Raw genomic sequence first — 26,057 nt, forward strand, 5'->3', positions numbered from 1 at the left:
GCCTTAATATATGCATGCCCACCTCACCAAAAATAATCTTTCTGAAACTCTTTAACAAGGTTTCTTCGTTGCTGGTGCATTTCAAAATAAGAACAACACTTCCTTTTGTACTTCTTTGTAGCTTCTGGCATTCTAACACCACCAATGCTTAAGAATATACAAAATTACGAGCACACGGATTGGAAGGAAGAGAAGACCACTCAGAATCCCAGACCTGCTCTGCTATTTAAAAAGATGGTCTAATTTGATTGTACTTCCACTCCGCAATCTCTTCTTCCTGTTTATCCTATGATAACGATGTTAGTGTGAATGTCCTCGCGCTAGATTTGATATCCAGCAATATTTAATTTTACCATTGCAATGTTATCATATATAACATATAACATATAACAACTACAGCATGGAAACAGGCCTGTCCGGCCCTACCAGTCCACGCCGACCATTCTCCCTGACCTAGTCTCATCTACCTGCACTCAGACCATAACCCTCCAATCCCCTCCTATCCATATACCTATCCAATTTACTCTTAAATAATAAAATCGAGCCAGCCTCCACCACTTCCACCGGAAGCCCATTCCATACAGCCACAACCCTCTGAGTAAAGAAGTTCCCCCTCATGTTACCCCTAAACCTTTGTCCCTCAATTCTGAAGCTATGTCCCCTTGTTGGAATCTTCCCCACTCTCAAAGGGAAAAGCCTACCCACGTCAACTCTGTCCGTCCCTCTCAAAATTTTAAAAACCTCTATCAAGTCCCCCCTCAACCTTCTACGCTCCAAAGAATAAAGACCCAACCTGTTCAACCTCTCTCTGTAGCCTAAGTGCTGAAACCCAGGCAACATTCTAGTAAATCTCCTCTGTACCCTCTCCATTTTGTCGACATCCTTCCTATAATTTGGCGACCAGAACTGCACACCATACTCCAGATTTGGCCTCACCAATGCCCTGTACAATTTCAACATTACATCCCAACTTCTATACTCGATGCTCTGATTTATAAAGGCAAGCATACCAAACGCCTTCTTCACCACCCTATCCACATGAGATTCCACCTTCAGGGAACAATGCACAGTTATTCCCAGATCCCTCTGTTCCACTGCATTCCTCAATTCCCTACCATTTACCCTGTACGTCCTATTTTGATTTGTCCTACCAAAATGCAGCACCTCACACTTATCAGCATTAAACTCCATCTGCCATCTTTCAGCCCACCCTTCCAAAAGGCCCAAGTCTCTCTGTAGACTTTGAAAATCTACCTCACTATCAACTACTCCACCTATCTTAGTATCATCTGCATATTTACTAATCCAATTTGCCACACCATCATCCAGATCATTAATGTAAATGACAAACAACAGTGGACCCAACACAGATCCTTGGGGCACTCCACTAGACACTGGCCTCCAACCTGACATACAATTGTCAACCGTTACCCTCTGGTATCTCCCATTCAGCCATTGTTGAATCCATCTTGCAACCTCACTATTAATACCCAACGATTTAACCTTCTTAATCAACCTTCCATGTGGAACCTTGTCAAATGCCTTACTGAAGTCCATATAGACAACATCCACAGCCTTGCCCTTATCAATTTCCCTGGTAACCTCTTCAAAAATTCAAGAAGATTAGTCAAACATGACCTTCCAGGCACAAATCCATGTTGACTGTTTCTAATCAGGCCTTGATTATCCAAATAATTATATATATTGTCCCTAAGTATCTTTTCCATTAATTTTCCCACCACAGACGTCAAACTAATAGGTCTATAATTGCTAGGTTTACTTTTAGAACCTTTTTTAAACAAAGGCACAACATGCGCAATGCGCCAATCTTCCGGCACCATCCCTGTTTCTAATGACGTTTGAAATATTTCCGTCATAGCCCCTGCTATTTCTGCACTAACTTCCCTCAATGTCCTAGGGAATATCCTATCAGGACCTGGAGACTTATCCACTTTTATATTCTTCAAAAGTGTCCGTACCGCCTCTTCTTTAATCCTCCTAATTTCCATCACTACTCTACTTGTTTCGCTTACCTCACATAATTCAATATCCTTCTCCTCGGTAAATACCGAAGAAAAGAAATTGTTTAATATCTCCCCCATTTCTTCCGGCTCAGCACATAGCTGTCCACTCTGACTCTCTAATGGACTAATTTTATCCCTCACTATCCTTTTGCTATTGACATATCTGTAGAACCCCTTGGGGTTTACTTTTACATTACTTGCCAAAGCAGCCTCATATCTTTTTTTCGCTTTTCTAATTTCCTTTTTAAGATTCCTTTTACAAACTCTTCAAACTCTTTATCTACCTCATCTACATATTGCCCTTTGGTAAAACGGACGAATATGAGAGGCAGTATCTACTATAGGGTAACACATCTCTGCTTCTGTACCAGGTTTCTCAATTTCTCTGTTTTTGTGTTATTGTCAGACATCTGACCTGGTATTTGAAATCAAAACTGAAAATTCTGGAAACACTGAGTAGGTCAGGCAGCATCTGTGGAAAGATCTGCCTGACCTATTGAATGTTTACGGTATAATGTGTTTATTGAAATTTCCAACATCCGCAATTGTTCTATTTCACAATCTAGACAGGTGAAGCTGTAGTTCACTGGTTAACCAGATGAAAGATTAAAGACAATAGACAATAGACAATAGGTGCAGGAGTAGGCCATTCAGCCCTTCGAGCCAGCACCGCCATTCAATGCGATCATGGCTGATCACTATCAATCAGTACCCCGTTCCTGCCTTCTCCCCATACCCCCTCACTCCGCTATCCTTAAGAGCTCTATCCAGCTCTCTCTTGAAAGCATCCAACGAACTGGCCTCCACTGCCTTCTGAGGCAGATAATTCCACACCTTCACCACCCTCTGACTGAAAAAGTTCTTCCTCATCTCCGTTCTAAATGGCCTACCCCTTATTCTCAAACTGTGGCCCCTTGTTCTGGACTCCCCCAACATTGGGAACATGTTATCTGCCTCTAATGTGTCCAATCCCCTAATTATCTTATATGTTTCAATAAGATCCCCCCTCATCCTTCTAAATTCACCAAAGTCATCATCTTCAAATCCCTTCACAAACCAATTGCTACCAATTATTTTCTTCATATAGGTTTCATTACCTCATTGCTTTCGTTGCTTCATTGCACCTGACTGTTTAAAAACATAAATTAGCTCTCATCCACAAACTCCAGCAATATAACGTTTTCATCTTCATATCATATCATATCATATATATACAGCCGGAAACAGGCCTTTTCGGCCCTCCAAGTCCGTGCCGCCCAGTGATCCCCGCACATTAATACTATCCTACACCCACTAGGGACAATTTTCACATTTACCCAGCCAATTAACCTACATATACCTGTACGTCTTTGGAGTGTGGGAGGAAACCGAAGATCTCGGAGAAAACCCACGCAGGTCACGGGGAGAATGTACAAACTCCTTACAGTGCAGCACCCGTAGTCAGGATCGAACCTGAGTCTCCGGCGCTGCATTCGCTGTAAAGCAGCAACTCTACCGCTGCGCTACCGTGCCGCCCTATAGCTAAATCTTCATAGCTAAATCTCCTTGTGACATATCTCTATGTCCTCATGCGTTATAGCCTCATTCTGACTCCTTTTGATTTTTATTTTCAAATACTCTGACTATTCTTTGCTCTATTAAAAGCAGCGGTATTTTTTGTCTCAGACATCTGCTATTGAATTTCCATCATAAACCTTTATATATTTTTTCTTTTTAGACCCTCATTAACAACCTTTAAGTCACCTGGACCAATATCTTTGGCTGGGCTCCATTTTGCCTTCTTGTATCGGTAAATTTTGGAATATGGTTTTGTATTAAAAGCACTCCATAAATAAGGGAAAAACTTTGAGTCTATAAAAATATTTTAATAATTTAATTGTGCCTTCCACCATGTTTTGCTATTCAAATGCTATCTTTTGATTCCAGCCATACTTGCAGCAAATTTATGTACATTTGCACATCCAAAAATAATGCTTAATGTTATTTGGGTGTTCTATTGTAATTGGTTTGTCATGGAAGTACACAAAAATAAGCAAATTTAATAGAGTCGAAAGAAGCACTCAATTGACTGAGATCAGTGATTATTTTTCCTTTGTTCATATGACAACAAACAGATTATATAGTATCTCCACCTTCTCACAAAACTTCCTGAAGATCTTTTAGTCCCTGGTTTGGCTGGGAAGAAGGATTGAATAGGTCAAATAGATTAAAGAAAAGGAAATATTCAAATGAATCCTGGTTCTTGGTTGATAGTTTGATGAATCTTGAAATTATGCCCATTACAAAATCCTATTTCTTAAGCAGGGATTTCACAAACTTAAATAAAATCTAATGTCCTGTAGAAACTAACAATTAAATAGATTTTTCACAGATCAATACCCAAATAACCAAACCAACGGCAAAACTATGAAGTTGTTAATGGTCTTGAACCACAATATTTTGCCCAGAAGGGAAATTTATATTGAGTGTGCATTTCTAATAGAATGCTTTGGGGCTAAACTTCCCTTGCATAAATATTGCTTGCAGCTATGATTTGCATTCACTTAACAAAATGTAAGCAATTCCTTTGCAGTTTGTATTGCAAATATGAATGCAATAAGTTAGATTTTTCCCCCTACAGCTAACAATTGATTATTTCTGATAGTTATTAAGCATTTTGGAACTTGCAAGAGAATTATTCAAAAAGCATATTGTTTTAAATCTCATTGCTTTGCTGTGCTGAGTTATTCATTCATTAATTTTGATCAGTGTAATGTTATTTCTTCTTGGTTGGAGTCAATTCTATGTTTTCTATCTTTGACCGAAACTTTGAAAATTTGAAGTTATGTTTCAGTTTTTAATGCAATTATTTTTTTTATTAATTAATCATCATCTAAAATATTTGTGATAATCTATCCATATCTATCTATCTGTATATTACTGAAACTCCGTGTTTGTTTGTGTGTATGTGTCAACCTTTTTTGGTTCGCACAGCCAAAACGGTACACCATAGCGCCACAATTTTTGGCCCACGTTACTCACCATTATCATGGGCATAATATCTAACAACTCTCATTGAAATTGAAGCTACATTTTTAAAGCTAGAGACATTTTAAAGTTTAAAAATTCACTTTCTAACCCATTTCCTGAAAGTCTTCAGTGTATGGAGGGAGGGAGGATGGAGTGGGTCAGGGGGGAGGGAGGGGGTGGAGTGGGTGAGTGGGGGGGGGGTAGAGTGGGTCAGGGGGGGGTGGAGTGGGTGAATAGGGGAGGAGGGGGGTAAAGGGAGTGGGGGATGGAGGGGTAGAAAGAGTGGGTGACTAGGGGGGGTGGAGTGGTTGAGGGATGGAGGGGTAGAAAGAGTGGGTGACTAGGGGGGGTGGAGTGGTTGAGGGATGGGGATGGAGTGGGTAAGTGGGGGTGGCAGGGGGATGGAGTGGGTGATGGGGGGTTGGAGGGGGAGAGTGGGGGGGAGGGAGGGAGGATGGAGTGGGTGAGGGGGATGGAGGGTGAGGGGGTAAGGAGTGGGTGAGTGGGGGCAGGCAGGGGGGATGGAGTGGGTGAGTGGGGGGAGGAAGGGGGGCGATGGAATGGGTGAGGGGGTGGGATGGAGTGGGTATGGGGGGGAGGGGGAATGGAGTGGGTGAGGGGGGATGGAGTGTGTGAGTGGGGAGTGAGGGGATGGAGTGGTTGAGTGAGGGGGAGGGGGGATGGAGTGGGTGAGTGGGGGAAGTGGGAGGGGGGTGGAGTGGGTGAGGGGGAGGTGGATGTAGTGGGTGAGTGGGGCGAGGGAGGGGGAGGGCGGTTGGAATGGGTGAGTGGGGGGAGGGAGGGGGGATGGAGTGAGGGAGAGGGTGTAGTGAGTGAATGGAGGTGGGAGGGGGGATGAATCGGGTAAGTGGGAGGACGGGAGGGGGGATGGAGTGGGTGAGGTGGATGGAGGGTTAAGGGGGGAATGAGTGGGGGCAGGGAGGGGGGGATGGAGTGAGGGGGGGATGGAGTGGGTGAGGGGGGGGTGGAGTGGGTCAGGGGGGGAGGGAGGATGGAGTGGGTGAGGGAGGGATGGAGTGTGTGAGTGGGGGGTGAGGGGATGGCGTGAGAGGGAGGGAGGGGGGATAGAGTGGGTCAGTGGGGGAGGAGGAAGAGATGGAGTGGATGAGTGTGGGGGAGTGCTGGAGAGCCCCTAAGACAGGAGGGGGTGAAAAGGGGGGTTGAGGGGGGATAGGACCCACGTGGGGGGAGCGGTTTCTTCCCGCTCAAAGCAACTGCTGTCGCAGTCGAGCTAACGCTGCTGTTGAATGAGGGACAGTCTCTAGGATCTCCAAGAGAGGATTTTACCCATAAAAAGCAAAAACATTCAGTTGAGATTTATTTTATTTTTATGAAAAGAACACCATTTATTTTAAAGACCAGTTAGCCTGACTTCGGTGGTGGGAAAGATGCTGGAGTCAATTATTAAAGTGGTAATAACGGTGCATTTGGAAAGCAGTAAAAGGATAAGTCTAAATCAGCATGGATTTATGAAAGGGAAATCATGCTTGACTAATCTTCTGGAATTTTTTGAGGACGTGACAAGTAAAATGGATGAAGGGGAGCCAGTGGATGTAGTGTATCTAGACTTCCAGAAAGCCTTTGATAAGGCCGCACGGAAGATTGGTGACCAAAATTAGAGCACATGGTATTGGGGGTAGGGTGTTGACATGGATAGAAAATTGGTTGGCAGACAGGAAGCAGAGTAGGAGTAAATGGGTTATTTTCAGAATGGTAGGTAGTGGCGAGTGGCGAGTAGGCAGTGGCGAGTGGAGTGCCGAAAGGCTCGGTGTTGAGGCCGCAACTGTTTACTATATATATTAATGATTTGGAAGAGAGAATTAGAAGCAACATTAGCAAGTTTGCGGATGACACAAAGCTGGGTGGCAGTGCAAACTGCGAAGAGGATGTTAGGATGTTGCAGGGTGACCTGGACAGGTTGAGTGAGTGGGCAGATGCATGGCAGATGCAGTATAATATAGATAAATGTGAGGTTATTCACTTTGGCGGCAGAAACAAAGAGGCAGATTATTATCTCAATGGAGGTAGGTTAGGTAAGGGGGAGGTGCAGCGAGACCTGGGTGTCCTTGTACACCAGTCACTGAAAGTTGGCATGCAGGTACAGCAGGCAGTGAAGAAAGCTAATGGAATGTTGGCCTTCATAATAAGAGGATTTCAGTATAGTAGTAAAGAGGTTCTTCTGCAGTTGTATAGGGCCCTGGTAAGACCACATCTGGAGTATTGTGTACAGTTTTGGTCTCCTAATTTGAGGAAGGACATCCTTGTAATTGAGGCAGTGCAGCGTAATTCTCTGCCACAGAGGGCAGTGGAGGCCAAATCACTGGATGAATTTAAGAGAGAGTTTGATATGGCTCTGGGGGCTAGTGGAATCAAGGGATATGGGGAGAAGTTGGGCACAGGTTATTGATTGTGGATGATCAGCCATGATCACAATGAATGGCAGTGCTGGCTCAAAGGGTTGAGGGCCTCCTCCTGCAACTATTTTCTATGTTTCTATGTCTAGTAATCTATAAACCTAGCAGATGTATTTTAACTATTGGTTTACAATCAACTGTAGATTATAGGGCTGGAACTCCATGACCATCACCCAATCTGGACCATTGCAAATACATTGTTGTTGTCTTAGAATTTATTGTAATAAAGAAAAACATAGGTGGCCTTTACATTGATTCTTAGAATGACAGAAAATACTTCAAAGCCAACAAAATAGTTCCAAAGTGCAGTCACTATTAAGAAGAAATGGTTGTCATGAAATTCCAGTGCCATAAATTTTCACACGCAGTTTTATAAATACGATCGGATGCATTAGCAATAATCTCCTTCAATTATGATAAATATTGACCAGTGTGCTTGTTGCATTCCTTTTTGATATAGAATGTATAAAATGTAACTATTTCAATTAAGACCAAGCAAAAATAGCAAATTAATTATTCAATTTGACATGGTACATTCTTAGGAGGATTAAATGCAAACTATTGTTTCCTGTTTAATTATTATGTCAATTGGTGGATAGCAATTCTCATGCTGCATTGTACCTGTCATAGTATTAAAAATTGTTACTTGTAACTGCTCTTCTTTGGCAGTCCCTCAGGTTCGAGGATAATTCACTTCTGCTCCAATTCTCAGTATTTGAAAATGGCTTTGCATTTTTTACATGGTGTGGCTGTTGCACACCTACCATTGCATGGATTTGACAGAGTGAAGTTTTGATCCACTGACAAGGAGAACCATGACATTTGGAAACTAGGTTGCTGCACATACTGAGCATGTATAAATCTACTCTGTTTGCATGCTTATGCTCATGGAACCAATTACATATGATGTTGTGTAAACTTCATCTCCATTGACACAGATTCTGGCCCTGTCCATTTCCCTCCTCATTACAATCTCTTTTCCTCTGTTACCCCATAACTCCTCCCAACAAATAAGGACTTATCTGACTGTGAAATGCTCCTCCAATAGTATGGCACACATTCAGTGCTGTACTGTCCAGAAGGAGTGCTTTCTTAGTGCTACTGCTTCAGTGGTGCATTTGTCCCACAGTGCTGTCGCTAAATAAACAGAATTGCAGTTTCGGTTCTATCCCTTTGACAGGGCAATGCTGCTATTTTACCAGATTGTTTATCACATGTTATTTATTGACATGATTGAAAGCCAAGCAAATGCATGTGGTTTGCCATGGATTTAAAAAGACAATCTAAACTGTTGAATCAAATTGCTTTGTTTTAAAATGTTACAGAGCAAAACATTTCATAGAGTTATTCACAGTAAGTAAATAAAAGGAATTAAGGTGCACACTACTTAATAAGATACAGATACCACCGGGTGGCACTTCGATGGCAGCCTCGCTCACAGTCTGTCTGTCCCTTTCGTTTTTTTTTGTTATTTTTAGTGTGTTTTAAAAGTACGTGTTGATGTTCTCTGGTTTGTTTTATGTGGGGGGTTGGCGGGGGGAAACCTTTTTCAATCTCTTACCTTGCCGGAGATGCAATTGTCTTCCGGATCATATCTCCGGTCGCAATGCAGCCTAACATCGTGGAGCTGGAGGTCTTGGTCACAACTGACTTTGAGCCTCACCACGGGGCGTTGTTTTGACGTTGCTTTGAACTCCGACATTGACAGCTTATGGACAAAATTTACCAGCACAATACAAAAATCAATGAAGGCCAACATTCCTCACAAAATGACCTCTTCCAAACCAAGCTTACCATGGGTTAATGCTTCGCTTAGGAGGAGGATTAGGAAGAAGCGCAAGCTATATGACCGGGCAAGCACAGGTGATTTTTCTACGTGGGACCAGTTTAAAACCCTCCGACGTCAGATCGACAAGCAAATGAGAAATCTTAATCATAATTATGTGCATGATATTGTTACAAATCTCCAGAGTGAAAACACCAAGCCTTTCTGGAACTACGTGAAAGCTATATGTCGAGAAGTGTTTGGTGTATCTCCATTATTATCAATGAGCAAGATTGTGTCTGGTCGAAGAATAAAGCAGAAGCACTCAACCAACATTTCTGTTCTGGCTTTACGAAGGAAGACATTTCGTCAGTACCGGTCTTGGGACATAGCAGTGTTCCAGATATGCCGAGCATCAATGTTACCACAGCAAGTGTCGAAAAATTATTGAAAAACCTCCAGGCTCATAAATCCACGGGACCTGATAATGTGCCGGCTCCTGTCCTCAAAGAATGTGCTACTAGTACTGCTCCAATACTACAAAAGATCTACCAAAAGTTGTTAATTACTGGAACCTTGCCTAAAGCTCTCTACCAATAACCTGTATGAAACTTTCCAATCTGGATTCCGCTCAAACCACTGTACTGAAACTGCGCTCCTCAAAATCACAAACGACATTCTCCTCTCCTCCGACGCTGGCAACCTCAACATCCTCATCCTACTTGACCTCAGCGCCGCCTTTGACACCATAAATCACTCCATTCTCCTCACCCGACTTGAAACCTCCCTTAACATCACCGGCACAGCCCTATCCTGGTTTAAATCTTACCTCTCTGACAGACACCAGTTCATCTCCATTAACAACTGTAAATCCCCCACCGCTCCCCTCCCCCAAGGTGTCCCCCAAGGCTCAGTCCTTGGCCCCCTCCTCTTCATCCTCTACCTGTTCCCCCTTGGTCAATTAATCCGCCGTCATGGTCTCAACTTCCACTGCTTCGCCGATGATATCCAGCTCCTCATCTCCACCAAGTCAATCTCCTCCACCACACACTCTACACTGACAAACTGCATTACTGAAATAAAATCTTGGCTTCAATCAAACTTCCTCAAACTCAATTGCAACAAATCTGAAATCATCATCATTGGTCCAAAAATGCTCACCAAATCCACCCAAAACTTCATCCTCAACATTGATGGTCTCCCAGTATCCACCTCACCTCACATCCGGAATCTTGGAATCATCCTTGATCAAACCCTCTCCTTCGACAAACACATCAAACACATCACAAAGACAGCCTTCTTCCACCTCAAAAACATTGCCCGTCTCCGTCCATCCCTCTCCTCCACAGCTGCAGAAACCCTCATCCACGCCTTCATCACCTCCCGTCTGGACTACTGCAACAGCCTCCTCTATGGCGCACCCTCAAAAATCATCAATAAACTTCAATACATTCAAAACTCCGCTGCCCGTCTACTCACACACACCTCGATCCGTGACCATATCACCCCCGTCCTTTATAAACTCCACTGGCTCCCCATCCCCCAGAGAATCCAGTACAAAATCCTCCTCATAACCTACAAAGCCCTCCATAACCTGGCCCCATCCTACCTGACCGACCTCCTCCACAGGCACACTCCCACCTGCACCCTCCGCTCTGCCGTTGCCAATCTCCTATCCCCCCACATCCGGACTAAACTCAGATCCTGGGGGGACAGGGCTTTCTCCATCGCTGCTCCCACCCTATGGAACTCACTACCCCAAACCGTTAGAGACTCCCCCACACTCACCACATTCAAAACATCGCTGAAGTCTCACCTGTTCAGCACTGCCTTCAACCACTGAAGGTCACCTCACCTACTGTCTCCTTTCTCTGTTCATTTATTTATTTACTTATTTATCTATTTATTAATTTCCCTATGTTCTCAAAATCTCTGTAAAGCGTCTTTGAGTATATGAAAAGCGCTATATAAATAAAATGTATTATTATTATTATTATTATTAAAGACTGGCTCTATGCAAATATTACCCCGATCTTTAATAAAGGGGACAGGTCTTCATCATCTAACTACCGCCCAGTATCACTTACATGTATTGGGAGCAAGCAATTGGAACATATTATGCATAGCAACATTATGGGGGCATCTGGAGAGATTCTCACTTCTCTGACAGACAGCACGGATTTAGGAGAGGACGATCTTGTGAAACTCAGCTAGCTGAACTGGTTAATGACCTAGCCCAAGTTTTGGATGCAAAGGGTCAAGTCGACCTTTGCATTATGGATTTTAGTAAAGCTTTTGATGTGGTGCCCCACCAACGCCTGTTAGCAAAACTTGACCATCTTGGCATCCGAGGTCCCATCAAGAAATGGATCGAAAACTTTCTAACCAAACGACACCAGACGTATTAGTTGACGGTCAATCTTCATCCAGCTGTCCAGTGTCTTCGGGAGTACCCCAGGGTACTGCCCTGGGTCCCCTGCACTTTCTAACCTACTTAAATTACCTTTCAACTTGTGTAACATCTGAGGTCAGATTATTTGCAGATGATCAGATTCTCTACAGACCCATACACTCTCTGAATGACTGCGATACCCTTCAACAAGACATCAATTCACTCCGCAAGTGGGAATCTTCTTGGCAGATGAAATTCAACAAATCCAAATGCTATGTCATGAGAATGACCCACAAGAAGAATTTTCATTATTTGTGGGAAACTCTGCACTCCAGGAGGTAAAACATCACCCCTATGAAAACATATACAGAAAGGGCCAGAGCAGACTTTATCTGCTAAGGAGACTCAGGTCCTTTGGAGTGCAGGGGGCACTCCTAAGGACCTTCTACAACACGGTGGTTGCATCGGCCATTTCCTATATAGTGGTCTGCTGGAGCAGCAGCATCTCAGCATCTCATCAGCGGAAGGGAAGAGACTCAACAAGCTGGTCAGGAAGGCCAGCTCTGTCCTGGGTTGCCCCCTCGACTCAGTGCAGGTGGTGGGAGAGAGGAGGATGATGGCAAAGCTAACATCGCTGCTGGACAACGACTCCCACCCCTTGCAGGACACTGTCACTGCACTGAATAGTTCCTTCAGTGACAGACTCCTTCACCCCAAGTGCGTGAAGGAGAGATATAGGAGGTCCTTCCTTCCCTCTGCTGTGAGACTGCACAACCAGCACTGCTCCCAGCAGACGAGTCAACAATAAAAGCTAAGAACACATGGAAAACTGATGACAATTTATGTATCTTTTATTTATAATGAATGATCTCTTGCTATCCACTTTGCTGCTGTAACACTGTAAATTTCCCCGGTGTGGGACGAATAAAGGAATATATTATTATTATTATTATTATTATATTATTTGGGTATTGAACTGTCAGACAACCTCAGCTGGGCAAAACATATTAAGCTCAAACAAAATCCTTGGTCTCCCCTATCAACCCCCCCCCCCCCCCCTCCCTCCAATTGTATGCACTTATTACTTGCCAAGCTTTGTTACGCCCCACCTCTCTTCCAGCTTTCTTCCTGGGGAAAAGTTCTGTCTACCCTATCTATAATTCTCATAATTTTATAAACTTCTATCATGTTTCTCCTCAACTTCCAGCTCTCCAAAGAAAACAACCTACCTTTGTCCAACCTCTCATATATCTAATACCCCCTAATCCAAACAGTATCATGGTAACCCTCTTCTGCACCCATTCCAAAGTCCCTACATCATTCCTGTAATAGGATAACCAGAACTGCACTGCTTACTCCAAATGTGGCTGAGCCAAAATTTTATAAAGCTGCAACACAAATATATTCAATGAAGGCAAGTGTACCAGATGCCTTCTCTACCACATTGGCTACTCTCCAGTCTTCTGGGACCTTGCACATGTGTCATCAGTAATCTCCTTTCTTGTGTCTCTCAATGATCTGGGAAAGATCCTACCAAGTCTTGGTGACTTATCTCACCTTAATGCTCTTCGAGATCCAACACCACCTTCTTCTTGGTCTAAAAATGTCAGAGCATATTTATATACCCTTCACTGATCTCACGATCCTCCATGTCCTTCTCCTTAGTAAATACTATTACAAAGTAGTCATTTAATACCTTGCCTACATCCTGCGAGTGAGTGATATGATGTGCATCATTGTCGATTTTGCATAAAATCGTGTCTCTGTCTTAATTTTGTTGGAGTTAGCACAAACAGTGTGACAGAAGAAAAATGTTGCCAGTTTTAATGTTTCACAGTGGGGAAACATTACAGGTTGGATTGTTGTTCTAAAATCTTGTGTTCATATTAAATGTAAAGACTGGATTCCAGGCAAGTATGTAAAGAGCAGGGATTATGTAGATACAATGATTTTTTGTGGAAGGAGCCAAACAATGAAACTGAGCAATACCCTGACAACAAAAAGAGTGCAAATTTTGTAAGGCACCCACAAGATAGATAATTGATATTTCTTCCTAAACAGTAACTTTTTGAGTACAAATGCTGCTTGTATAATTCTTGTATTTTTTATTTCCTTTACAGATTATCACTCACTGTGTTTATGAACTTTTGGAAAAAGAATGCCATTTAAAGAAGGTTTATCTCCCAGTAAGTTCAACATGTACAGTGTTACAATTATCTGCTTATGCACATCACATACATACAAATAAAATATTTTATCATGGATGAGATGTTCACATAGAAATGTTATATTTTAAGATGCTTGCAATATTAAAATTCTATTTTTTTGGATGCTGATATGAACATTAAGTATGCCATTCCTCTGAACAGTGCATAGTGATTCCTATTGTAAATAACTTGCATTCTTGTGTATAAATACAAGAATCTACACCTTGGAAATCACCCCTCTAATGGGGAGCCATTGGTCAACCAAGGTCTGCTGGATCATCTGGTTGCTGTCTATGTTAACTCCCTGTTTCCATACTGACCTTTCTGTTCTGGGCCTCCTCCATTGTCGGAGTGAGGCCACACGCAAACTGGAGCAAACAGCAGCCCATATTTTGCTTGGATAGCTTACAACCTAAAGGTATGAACATTGAAGACAGACACAAAAAGCTGTAGTAACTCAGCAGGACAGGCAGCATCTCTGGGGAGAAGGAATGGGTGATGTTTCGGATCAAAATCCTTTCTCCTCAAGATATGAGCATTGAATTCTCCCAAGTTTAGGTAACTAACCTACATATCCCCTCTCCCCTTAATCCCCCTCTCTTTCATGTGGCCCACCTGGATGTGCACCCATTTCTCTCCCCCCCCCCCCCCCCCCCATCTCCTCTTTTTGTTTTTTCATCCCTCGCCTTTGTCTGACCCTCTGCCAATCACAAAAAAAAACCTCACCTCCATCCGGCTATCACTTGCCAGATTTTGTCCTGTCTCCACCTCTCTCCCAGCTTTCTACCTCCCTTCTAACAATCAGTCTGAAGAAGGATCCCAATCCAAAAGGTCATCCATCCATGTTCTCCTGAAATGTTGGCCGACCTGCTGAGTTACTCAAACATTTTGTGTCTTTTTTTACAAACCAGCATCTGCAGTTTGTTGGGTCCTCCTGAATCATTGTTACACCACTTGAAAGGGTAGTATATCTTTCCTTAGATTTGGAAATTGACCAATTGAAACTCATGTTTTGAAATTGGGAATTTCTTGTTACAGGCAGAAGGCACTAATATCACTTACATTTTCAAAGACTTTTCATTGGAAAGTTTGAATGATAGTTATGATCTTTTTGTAATTATTTTACTTCGAAAATGTTCAGTGTTTTGCAAAAACTCTTCTGCTTTATTGCTTATTTTGAACAGGTGGATGCTGCAGAAGATGAACCAAAGAGCTTCATCTTTATGAGTGAAGATGCCACAACAAACCCTGATAAGTTGATGATTCTGATTCATGGTAATGGAGTTGTCCGGGTTGGCCAATGGGCCAGAAGACTGATAATCAATGAAGACCTTGACAATGGCACTCAAGTCCCTTTCATTAAAAGAGCTATGGACGTAAGACTAATTTTCAGAAACTTTTTTTTGACTTGTATAATTTATTCATTGACTTTTTCCTTTTTTTGTTCTGATGCTTGGAAACTATGGAAAGCCATTGACTTAAAATTGAACATAGTAATGTTTAAAAACAGAAATGTTGTTATTATTTTATTAGAAAAACACATTATAAACCATCTGTCTAGGTGTAGAGTTTAAAAGCAGTTTAAAGACAGTTCACAGTATATGATACCGAACATTGGTCAACTTTTCTTTTAAATTGACTTGCATTATTAGCCCATTGCTGAAGGTTCAGGCATCGAGTTCCAAGAAGACTCTCAAAGCTTTGGAGACACAAATAAATTGCAGATGTTGGAATCTTGAACAAAAACAAAAGCTGCAGGCATCATCTGTGGAGGGAATGGATAGATGATGGTTCTTCAGTCTGAAGAAGCATCCCAACCTGAAACATTGTCTGTTCATTCTCTCCACAGATGCTGTCTGACCTACTCAGTTTCTCCAGCACTTTTCTTTTTATGCTTGAAGCTTTAACAGATATGCCACATCCATAACAGTAACTGGTTTGGTGCGCTCAAAGTAGTTGAAGCAGGTACTATAACAGCACACCGACCAACATGCCCGACCTACACTAGTCCCACCTGTCTGCCTTTTGGCCCATATCCCTCTCAACTTATCCTGTCCATGTTCCTGTCGAAGTGTCTTTTAAATGCTGTTATAGTACCTGCTTCAACTACCCACTCCGACAGCTTGTTAAACATACCCACCACCCTCTGAGTGATAAAGTTATCCCCAGTCCCTCGAAGGGCTGGAGGCTGGTGAATGTCAGAGCCACTGGACAGTAGTCAGTAGTAATGACAGTGGTCATTAAGGTATGCTACCTTACTTTTAGAGTCATCGGGTCATTCAGCAACATTTAGACAAGTACATGAATAGTCAGGTTTGGAAGGACAGGTGGGACTAGGATAGCTGGGACTTGTTGGCCGGTGTGGGCAAGTTGGGCCCAAGGGCCTGTTTCCACGCTGTATGACTCTTTGACTCTAAGAGGAAAGGCCCTTCTGCCAAACCTGTCCATGTAGTCCAAGATGCCCCATTTTTCCCATCTCACCTTGAACCTATGTCGTCTGCTTCTTGATTCTCTGCGGTGATAGTGGTCTTCCTGATGGATGTGGGGACTTCAGAATGGAGTCGTGAGAGGTTTATAAATGTCTGCAAATATCTCTGTCAGCTGATCCACACAGATCCTCAGGATGCTGTCAGGGACTCCATGCGAACCGAATGCTTTAAACGGATTTACTTTCAGGAAGGCCTATCTTATGTCTGTCACAGTAAATGTTAGTTTAGCCAGACACAAGACTGGCGATAAGTTTTGGTGAGTCTACACTTTTGGCTTGGTCTTGTAGACTCAGTGACCGTTTTGCCGAACACTTGTGTCCATTTACCAAGGCCTACCGGGTCTCCATTTGTTAACCATTTAAACTTCCCTTCCCATCCCCACACTGACCTTTCTGTCCTGGACATCCTTCATTGGCAGAGTGAGGCCACACGCAAACTGGAGCAATAGCACCTTATATTCTGCATGGGTCGCTTACAACTCAACTGTATGAACATTCAATTCTCCACTCTAGTAACCTCCAGCATGGCCCTCCCACCAACCCCTCCCCTTTCTCACCCCCTCCCCTCCCTCCCTCTCCAATGTTCCATCTGAACTTGCACCTATTTCTCCCCTCCCCTACGTACCTTCTTGTGGCTTCCTAATTTGCAACCCTTCAATTCTTTTGTCTCGCACCTGTTTTTTCATCTCTGTCCTTTGTCTGACCATCTGCCTATCAAAACCTCCCCTCGCCTGTGTTTACTTATTACCTGCCATGATTTGTCCTACCCCTTCTCTCTTCCAGCTTTCTTCCTCCACCCACCCACCCCTACAATCAATCTGAAGAAGGGTCCCGACCTGAAAAGTCACCCATTTTCTCTAGGAATGCTGCCTGACCCACTGAGTTGCACCAGTACATTGTGTCTTTATAATGTCCCACATGGGAAATTTGTCCCCAAAAAATGGATCCAGGACAAAGGATGCATAGGTAATGGTGGAGGTTTATTTTGGTGACTGTGTGCCTGTGAGCAAGGTTGCACCAGAAGGATCCTTACTATTTGTTCTTTAGATCAATAAATTGGATATGAATATAGGAGGTTTAATTAGTAAGTTTGCAAATGAGAATATTAGTGGTACTATTTGATAGTAAGGATGATAGTTATAGGCTACTAAATGACTTTGGTCAGTTGGTAAAATGGGTGAGAATGTGGTGAAGACAAATTGGGTACCTTAGCCAAGGCATGGAGTGTAAAAAAACAGGAGGTCTTGGCACAACTTTATAAAGCATTCTTCTTTCGTATGTCAACTACAACAATCAAAAGTGGCAATTTGTGCTTCAGAGTACCGTAGTTGACGCTTTGCTGCAAATTTTGCCAGTTCCGTAGAACTACCCAGGGTGGACGACAAGGCCGTAAAGCAGCTCCCACATCTATAAAGCATGGCTTAGCCTACATCTCGAAATAGGGTGGTCTGAAGAGCTTCTTTCTGCCTGGACAGCTCTATGACTATGTAATCATTAATATATCAAATATTATATTAATATTATATAATATATTAAAATGTTGATGCCATTACCAAAGAAGATTGAGGCATCAAAGTTTAAAAGACTTGAAGATGGAACCTAAATGATTGTATGACTGAAATAGAATATAAAGGTAAGCACAAAGTTTGAAAAGCATCGAATTGTCTAGGCAAAGAATTGCACGGAGCACAAAAAATAGACTAATTGACAGAATAGTGTAGTTCCATATCTCTATTAAATTGTACCATCGTTAATGTGTTATGATTGTTAATTACAATGATGGCAACAGAAGTTTCTCAAAAATACCTAGCTACAAAGCCAAATTAAAATTATTGTGATTGATATTATTATTCGCCTCACCCAATGGGACAAGTCCTTGTTGATAAAAGTCCTCCAGTACCTCATTCAGCTAATTATAATTTTGTGATGGGTAGCTCACTGAATTGTAAGGTAAATCTTGTGTGCCACTGCAGGATTCTAGAAATTGAAGCAAATTACTTGAGTTTGTGAACTTAATTGGTGTGGTTACGCATAAGAAATAATCAGAACTGTGCTAGTATACTTTGGGAAAACTGTGTTAGTTTCCTAGCTAAAGGAGATTTTTGTAGAAATACAAAATCAGAAATTCTAAATTTAAAAGTGACTATTCCATCTTGTTGAAATCCTGTTTTTTGAAAACAAATTACATTAATTTCTATTATTACTGGTTATTAGATTAGCAATGCCCCCTAAGCCGATATTGACAAACTGATAACATTTAATCAGGGAAATTAAGAAATGTGGAGTAAGGCATGGTTGATAGGCTGTTTCAGCCCATACCAACCCATGCACTCGTGAAGGGAAGCAATGAGATGACAGCTCTAGTGTTTGGAGAGAGGTTGTTAACGACAGCTTATTCCTTTCTGATTTCAACTCTTGACAGAAGACAGGTCTGCTTGTTGTATCATGGCAGCTGTATCATTACCTTCTGGCATTGTCAGAAATGAATATATATTTTAAAAAAATCAAAGTTGCTCTACTGGAAATCCAATTACCTTTTGGAATTTTAGCCATCATTTTATTTTTTAAAGTTTAAAACCCATTGTCTCACAGTTGAGTGTGCCTGAAATGTGCCTGTTTCATGAGGAGAAAAAGGAGTGATTAAAAATGAGCTAATTAAGCACTGATTCTTTCTCCATGAATTGATTGCTATCAGACTACATCTAGCTTTTAGCTTGCTGCTACTTTGACATTGACCCAACCAAAATATACGAGAGCTGCTGCTGTGTACGTGAGCGGAAAGGACGAGAATCGCAGGCACTTTCAGATCTCTTTTTCCCAGTGCTGTCAGGGAAGTATGAGTGAAAATGAATATTTGTTTGATAGTAGAAAGATTTACAGCAACTCAATTCTTGAACAATTTTCTGTAACAAAATTTTCCATAACCCAGGTAAAGTACTGAAGTCAGCATTTAATGCTTATAAACCTTTTTTATGTTCATGAAATAATGAATTAAAGATTATAGTTAGACTCTGTCCAGGTACTGTATGCAGCATATGCTGGGTAGTTAGCTGCAGCTCTGGAGACTTGGTAGAAAAAAGGAGGGGGTGTGGGTTTCTGAAAGTGTGTCAAAAGCCGTGGGGTTTCTAGCTGACCAGAATTCCAATGCTGGTTAAAACTGGATTAGATACATACAAGAGAAATAGAGGTTTTTTATTTAATTGTTTTCAGGATTTTTTCAATCAAGGTGGTGGTTCTTTTTTAACCAGCATTTCTCCATTGCTTCATGTCATTAATTGTGATCTTTCCTTTATTATTTGGTTGTTGACTTAAATATGTCACTGTTGTCTTTAGGATTGGCCAAAGTGGTCTGAATCACTGAAACAAAACCGAAAGGGAGAAAAAACTGTGCTTTAGAATGTTCAGTGTGAGATACTCTGAGTAGAAGATAGCACTTTATGCAGTCATAATCAATGCACTTGACACTTTCAAAGGCAAGAGAGCCATGACTTGCTTAGGGGTTAAACTTTTTAAATGACTTCCCATGAGACTGGTGCTGTCAATAAAACACAATAATTAGTGAAGGATTCTGGAGTGTGTATTGCAAAAAAGAGAGCTTCGTCAGATTTTGCAGAGTTTGTGCTTCATTCCTATACTTCACTATTTTAATATTTGTGAAAATACAATGTATGCCAGTTAAAATATTTCCCGTGGAGTTGTCATGATTTTAAAACGCATGAAATGTTTTAATTTGGTATATTTATTTTGGTGATTTCTGTCATTTTGCTAGGTATCTTGCCAAAAACTGAAATGGTATATAATTTGAATTTAAGGTATTAATATTTTTTAATTATTCTATTAAAAATATAAGAAATTTCGTTTTTTATCATTCTTTATTTCAACAATTGATTATTTTCTTTTAATTTATTCTTAACTTTGGAAAGGAAATATTATTGCATTACTTTGAAGAAAAATGTTTTTGAAGTTTTCTTTCCAAGTACTACAGTGCCAGTAAAATGTATTTTAATTGTAGGGAGGTAAGCTATGGTTTCATACAACTCAAAAATGCCGAATATTAAAAGTATAACCTACTTAATTACACATTCTCTGTAAAGCAAAATAGGAAAATGATATTTGCACCGTCTTTTACTTAAAAGATAGCACTGAAACAAATAATAAAATGATTTTACTGGGTTTAACAAATTACAACGTCAAAAATAATGACTGAGAGGTTTCTAGTAGGTCATTTGGTGCTCCAGGCAGTTTCTCCTCCTTCGGGAAGCACTTATTTGGTTTCTCTTGTATTCTGCCTGTGGCATTGTGTGGTGAAAGCTAGGCTTGTTCTTCTCTTTGGAGAAATGTCTGAGGCTGTGGATGACCTATACAAAATTAATAAATGGTGTTTCTTTTTCATTATCACTCATCTTTTACAGTTTATTTGAGGTCCCCTTTTGGGAACGGGCAAAGTACTGCATAAAATATTTTACACAATTGAATAATTTGATGACAGTTGTCTTATATGGGATTGTATTCATATGTTACAGCTTTAATTTATGCAAGTTTTGTTAATGGATCAAATATAATATGGTAGTTTAATTTTTATATCTCATTGAATTTTGTATTTCTGCAGGATTTTAAAAAACTGATCGAAGTCAGATTGCTGCATAGTTTTCTTTCATGATAACCAATATTTCTCCGCTCAGAAATAATTATTGCTTAGTCATAATAGTCCCGCTTTTCCATTGATGTATTATACAAATTTTTTGGAAACTAATTATTAAATATGATTGGATACTAATTGCACCTATCACAAGATTAGCAAAATTGTTTCTAGGTTCTAGCAATATGATGCATATACCTAGAGAAGCATTAATACGCAAATATGTTCAGAATGCACTTTAGCATATATCAACATCTATACACTTTGAGGGCCACTTCTGGGAAATTGAGTTACATATTCATGATTATCCATAAGCGGCATGGCCGAGGCTGCTTGCAGATAATCAGTTCTACTTTGATCTAGTTTCCAGCCATAGTGTCTGGTGCCCGGATTCACTTACAGGTAAAGGTCTTTTAAGTTAAGAATTTGTTGCTCACTGAGAATCTATCTCAGCCCAAGCGTGACTCTAGAACCATTCACCCACAACAGCATTGTGATTTCAATTCTTAACCCCAAATAATAGTGACTCAACCCACCTTCTCGGAGCAGCGCAATGGTACACCATAGATAGCTGCCAAAGTGCGCCAAAGATCCAGGTTCGATCCTGATTACGAGAACTGCCTGGACGGAGTTTGTACCTTCTCCTTCTGACCACATGGGCTTTCTCTAGGTGCTCCAGTTTCCTCCCACATTCCAAATAGACATGCGCGTTTGTAGGTTAATTGGCTTCTGTAAATGTTCCTGAGAGTATAGGCTAGAACTAGTGTACGGATGATCGCTGGTCAGCACGGATTCAGTGGGACGAAGGGCTTGTTTCCATGCTGAATCTCTAAACTAAACAAAATCCAATATTTGTGAAGAAAAGTGTTGGGCCCATGGTATAACCTTGTGTTGTCACCTGTCAGCACTCTGGTTGGGCCTGGTTTAAGCTTATTAGTTAAGATATTGTTTTGCTTACCATGTTGCAGCACATGCAAGAGGCAGCTGAATTTGGAACAGACTGTTTCACAGTTCTCCATTGATAGTGAAAACCCTTAATGAGATCATAAAAGATGGTTGATGTGGCTCTTTGCTCTTTGGGATTATGCAAAGTGTATCATGTGCTACTAGATGGATTGCATCCACGCAGCATCTCAGCACAGGAAGGAGATAGTTGAAGAGAAAATTGGTGATGATTTTCCTTCTGTATTTATTTCAGAATAAAATAAATTATTCTGTCCCCTTGAAAGTGGTTTTGGTTATCGTATACTTGTGATTGGAAGTGTCAGTGTTGCAGTTGAACAAAGGGGACTATGAAGGCATGAGAGGGGAGCTGGCCAAGGTCGACTGGAAAGGGATCCGAGCAGGAATGACGGTGGGACAGCAATGGCAGGAATTTCTGGGCATAATCCGGAAGACGCAGGATCATTTAATTCCAAAGAGGAAGAAAGATTCTAAGGGGAGTAGGAGGCAACCGTGGCTGACATGGGAAGTTAGGGATGGAATAAAACTAAAAGAAAAGATGTATAACACAGCAAAGAGTAGCGGGAAGCCAGAGGATTGGGAAACTTTCATAGGACGACAGAAGGTAACAAAACGGGCAATACGGGCTGAAAAGATGAAGTACGAGGGGAGGCTGGCCCAGAATATAAAGAAGGACAGTAAAAGCTGCTTTAGATATTTTAAGAGAAAAAGAGTAGCAAAGTCAAATGTGGATCCCTTGAAGGCAGACACGGGCGAAATTATTATGGGAAACAGGTACCTCGGATCTGTCTTCACTAAGGAAGACACAAACAATCTCCCAGAGGTACTAGAGGACAGAGGATCTAGGGGAGTAGAGGAACTGGAAGAAATTTGCATTATGTGAGAAATAGTATAGTGTAGACTAATGGGACTGAAGGTTGATAAATCCACTGAGCCTGATGGTCTGCATTCCAAGGTACTCAGGGAGGTGGCTTTAGACATAGTGGATGCATTGGTGATCATTTTCCAATGTTCAATAGATTCAGGATCAGTTCCTGTGGATTGGAGGATAGCTAATGTTATCCCACTTTTCTAGAAAGGAGCGAGAGAGAAAACGGGGAATTACAGACCAGTTCGCCTGACATCGGTGGTGGGGAACATGCTGGAGTCAATTATTAAAGAGGTAATAACGATGCATTTGGATAGCAGTAAAAAGATAAGTCTAAGTCAGCATGGATTTATGAAAGGGAAATCATGCTTGACTAATCTTCTGGAATTTTTTGAGGATGTGACAAGTAAAATGGATGAAGGGGAGCTAGTGGATGTAGTATCCACATCTAGATCCACATCTAGACTTCAGAAAGTCTTTGATAAGGTCCCACACTGGAGATTGGTGAGCAAAATTAGAGCACATGGTATTGGGGGTAGGTTGTTGGCATGGATAGAAAATTGGTTGGCAGACAGGAACCAAAGAGTAGGAGTAAACAGGTCCTTTTCAGAATGGCAGGCAGTGGCGAGTGGAGTACCGCAAGGCTCGGTGTTGGGGCCGCAACCGTTTACCATATATATTAATGATCTGGAAGAGGGAAATAGAAGCAACACAAGCAAGTTTGCAGATGACACAAAGCTGGGTGGCAGTGTGCACTGTGAAGAGGATGTTAGGAGGTTGCAGGGTGACCTGGACAGGTTGAGTGAGTGGGCAGATGCATGGCAGATGCAATATAATGTAGATAAATGTGAGGTTATCCACATGTGCGGCAAAAACAAGGAGGCAAATTATTATCTCAATGGTGTTAGGTTAGGTAAGGGGGAAGTACAGCGAGACATGGGTGTCCTTGTACACCAGTCACTGAAAGTTGGCGTGCAGGTACAGCAGGCAGTGAAGAAAACTAATGGCATGTTGGCCTTCATAACGAGAGCATTTCAGTATAGGAGTAAAGAGGTTCTTCTGCAGTTGTATAGGGCCCTGGTAAGACCACATCTGGAGTATTGTGTACAGTTTTGGTCTCCTAATTTGAGGAAGGACATCCTTGTAATTGAGGCAGTGCAACGTAGGTTCACGAGATTGATCCCTGGGATGGCGGGACTGTCATATGAGGAAAGATTGAAAAGACTAGACTTATATTCACTGGAGTTTAGAAGGATGAGAGGGGATCTTATAAAAACATATAAAATTATAAAAGGACTGGACAAGCTAGATGCAGGAAAAATGGTCCCAATGTTGGGCGAGTCCAGAACCAGGGGCCACAGTCTTAGAATAAAGGGGAGGCCATTTAAAACTGAGGTGAAAAGGAGGCCAAATCACTGGATGGATTTAAGAGAGTTAGATAGAGCTCAAGCAGCTAGTGGAATCAAGGGATATGGGGAGAAGGCAGGCACAGGTTATTGATTGTGGACGATCAGGCATGATCACAATGAATGGCGGTGCTGGCTCAAAGGGCCGAATGGCCTCCTCCTGCACCTATTTTCTATGTTTCTATGATCCCCAGGCAAATCTTTCACTGCTTCAGTGTAGGAACTGAGATTGTGAATTTGTGCATGAAGTTTCTCTCTGCCAATTTTACAATTCCACTGATATCATCTGCTGCTGAGGACTTGTGCTTTTCAGTTGGCATATGACCCTGTTGGTCTGGATAGAGTCAACACACTCATGTCAAGGACAGCCGAGTTGAGGAATTCTTTGAAACACATCTTTCAGTGGGTGCTGACTGCTTCTCTGTCCTTGGTAAGGTTTCCTTAATTCCTTAGCAAGGTAAACTCCTGGGCGTTGTAACTCTTGATGGCAGAGCTTTTAATTTTGTCTTTTTGCATTTACCCCACCCTAATCTTTTGTGACTATTTAATTCATGCCTCTTGCGTGGCCCTTTTTATTCTACTTTTCTATTTTTCAATTCTTTCTTTATTAATTGTCTACTAACTCCTTGGTCAGATACACATCTCCTATCATATTAGTTTAAATCAAATGAAAAAACATGAGCCAACAGCCTGTGAGGATATTGGTTCTAGTTCTTTCTACAGCGTTATTTGTTCTTATATTTGGATCCTAGATATTCTGCTGTAATATTTGAATATTTAACTGCAAAATGAACTGTACTGCATTCAGCTTGGACTACAGACATTGTCTAGGCCTGTGGTGGCTCGTCAACTATGTTGCAAGAAGATACTTCAAAGTCACAAAGCAAATTATGGCATCTTGCAATTCCAAGCAAAACAAAATAGGTATGGAGACACATTGAAGTCATTTTATCGAGAATTTAAGAGGATATAAAGTGGCTTTGAAATATTCTTGCCAAGGATACTTCATGGTCCCTTTTTGCCCTCCTAATTTCTTGTTCTCTTTCAGTGATCAGAGGCCACTTGATCATTCATGCAGTAGTATCCCTTCTCATGCATAAAGTCTATTGATAGGTAGTTCCCCATCTGCACCATCGATTACATTGCTAACAATTTGAACTCGGGAGGATGCTGCCAGGTGGTAGAGATCTGTGCCCTCTCAACTGATATTAGGATTCTTCTGGGAAATCAGATAGGGCGAGAAAATGATATCTGATTTGAAATCATCCAACTTGAAGCATGAACTTAAGTTAAAATTACTTCAATATGTCTCCATATTTATTTTACTTTATTGCTTCATTTCCAAGAAGGCTTATTCGGCCTTGTAACTTTGACAGTATCCTCTAGGAAGGAAAGATTTTTAAAGGAAAGCTGAGAGGAAGGTTTTTAGAGGCAGAAAATGGTTGATATCTAGAACTGGCAGGCAGAAAGCTGAAGGAATTAGGTACAATCGCGATGTTTAAGAGATGTTTTAAGTAGACACAAACAGGTGACGTATAAAATGATAAGGACCTTGTGTGGACAAATAGGATTAGTGTACATGGACAAAAAGTTCAGTATGGACGTGAAGACCTCAGGGCCCATTTCTGTGATGTACAACTCTATGACTATGAAAAATTTTATTTGTCATTAATGTCTGATTCATGGTTATTCGTAATGTTTATTTTAAACTGGAGTCCACAGTGTTGGCATTGTTTGAAGGTTCTGCAAGGATGAATGAGTGATTTTTCTAAAACGTCTTTTCCAGAGAACTTGAGTGCTCAAAAGCTAACGTACAGTTTAGTTTAAAGATGTTTCCAAAAAGATTTTTTTTTTCCTATAT

At 41.4% G+C, this 26,057-nt stretch overlaps 1 protein-coding gene across 2 annotated transcripts in view; it reads left to right on the forward strand.

The window, feature by feature from the left end:
• Positions 1-26,057, forward strand: part of arb2a (ARB2 cotranscriptional regulator A) — a 378,083-nt gene that overhangs the window by 29,951 nt on the left and 322,075 nt on the right. For both annotated transcript variants that reach the window (XM_078396498.1, XM_078396497.1), the window contains exons 5-6: positions 13,746-13,811; positions 15,017-15,208. In XM_078396498.1, coding sequence (XP_078252624.1) covers positions 13,746-13,811; positions 15,017-15,208 — 258 coding nt within the window. The remainder of the gene's footprint in view (positions 1-13,745; positions 13,812-15,016; positions 15,209-26,057) is intronic.

Source organism: Rhinoraja longicauda, chromosome 3 (genome assembly GCF_053455715.1).
Source record: "Rhinoraja longicauda isolate Sanriku21f chromosome 3, sRhiLon1.1, whole genome shotgun sequence".
NCBI lineage: Eukaryota > Metazoa > Chordata > Chondrichthyes > Rajiformes > Arhynchobatidae > Rhinoraja > Rhinoraja longicauda.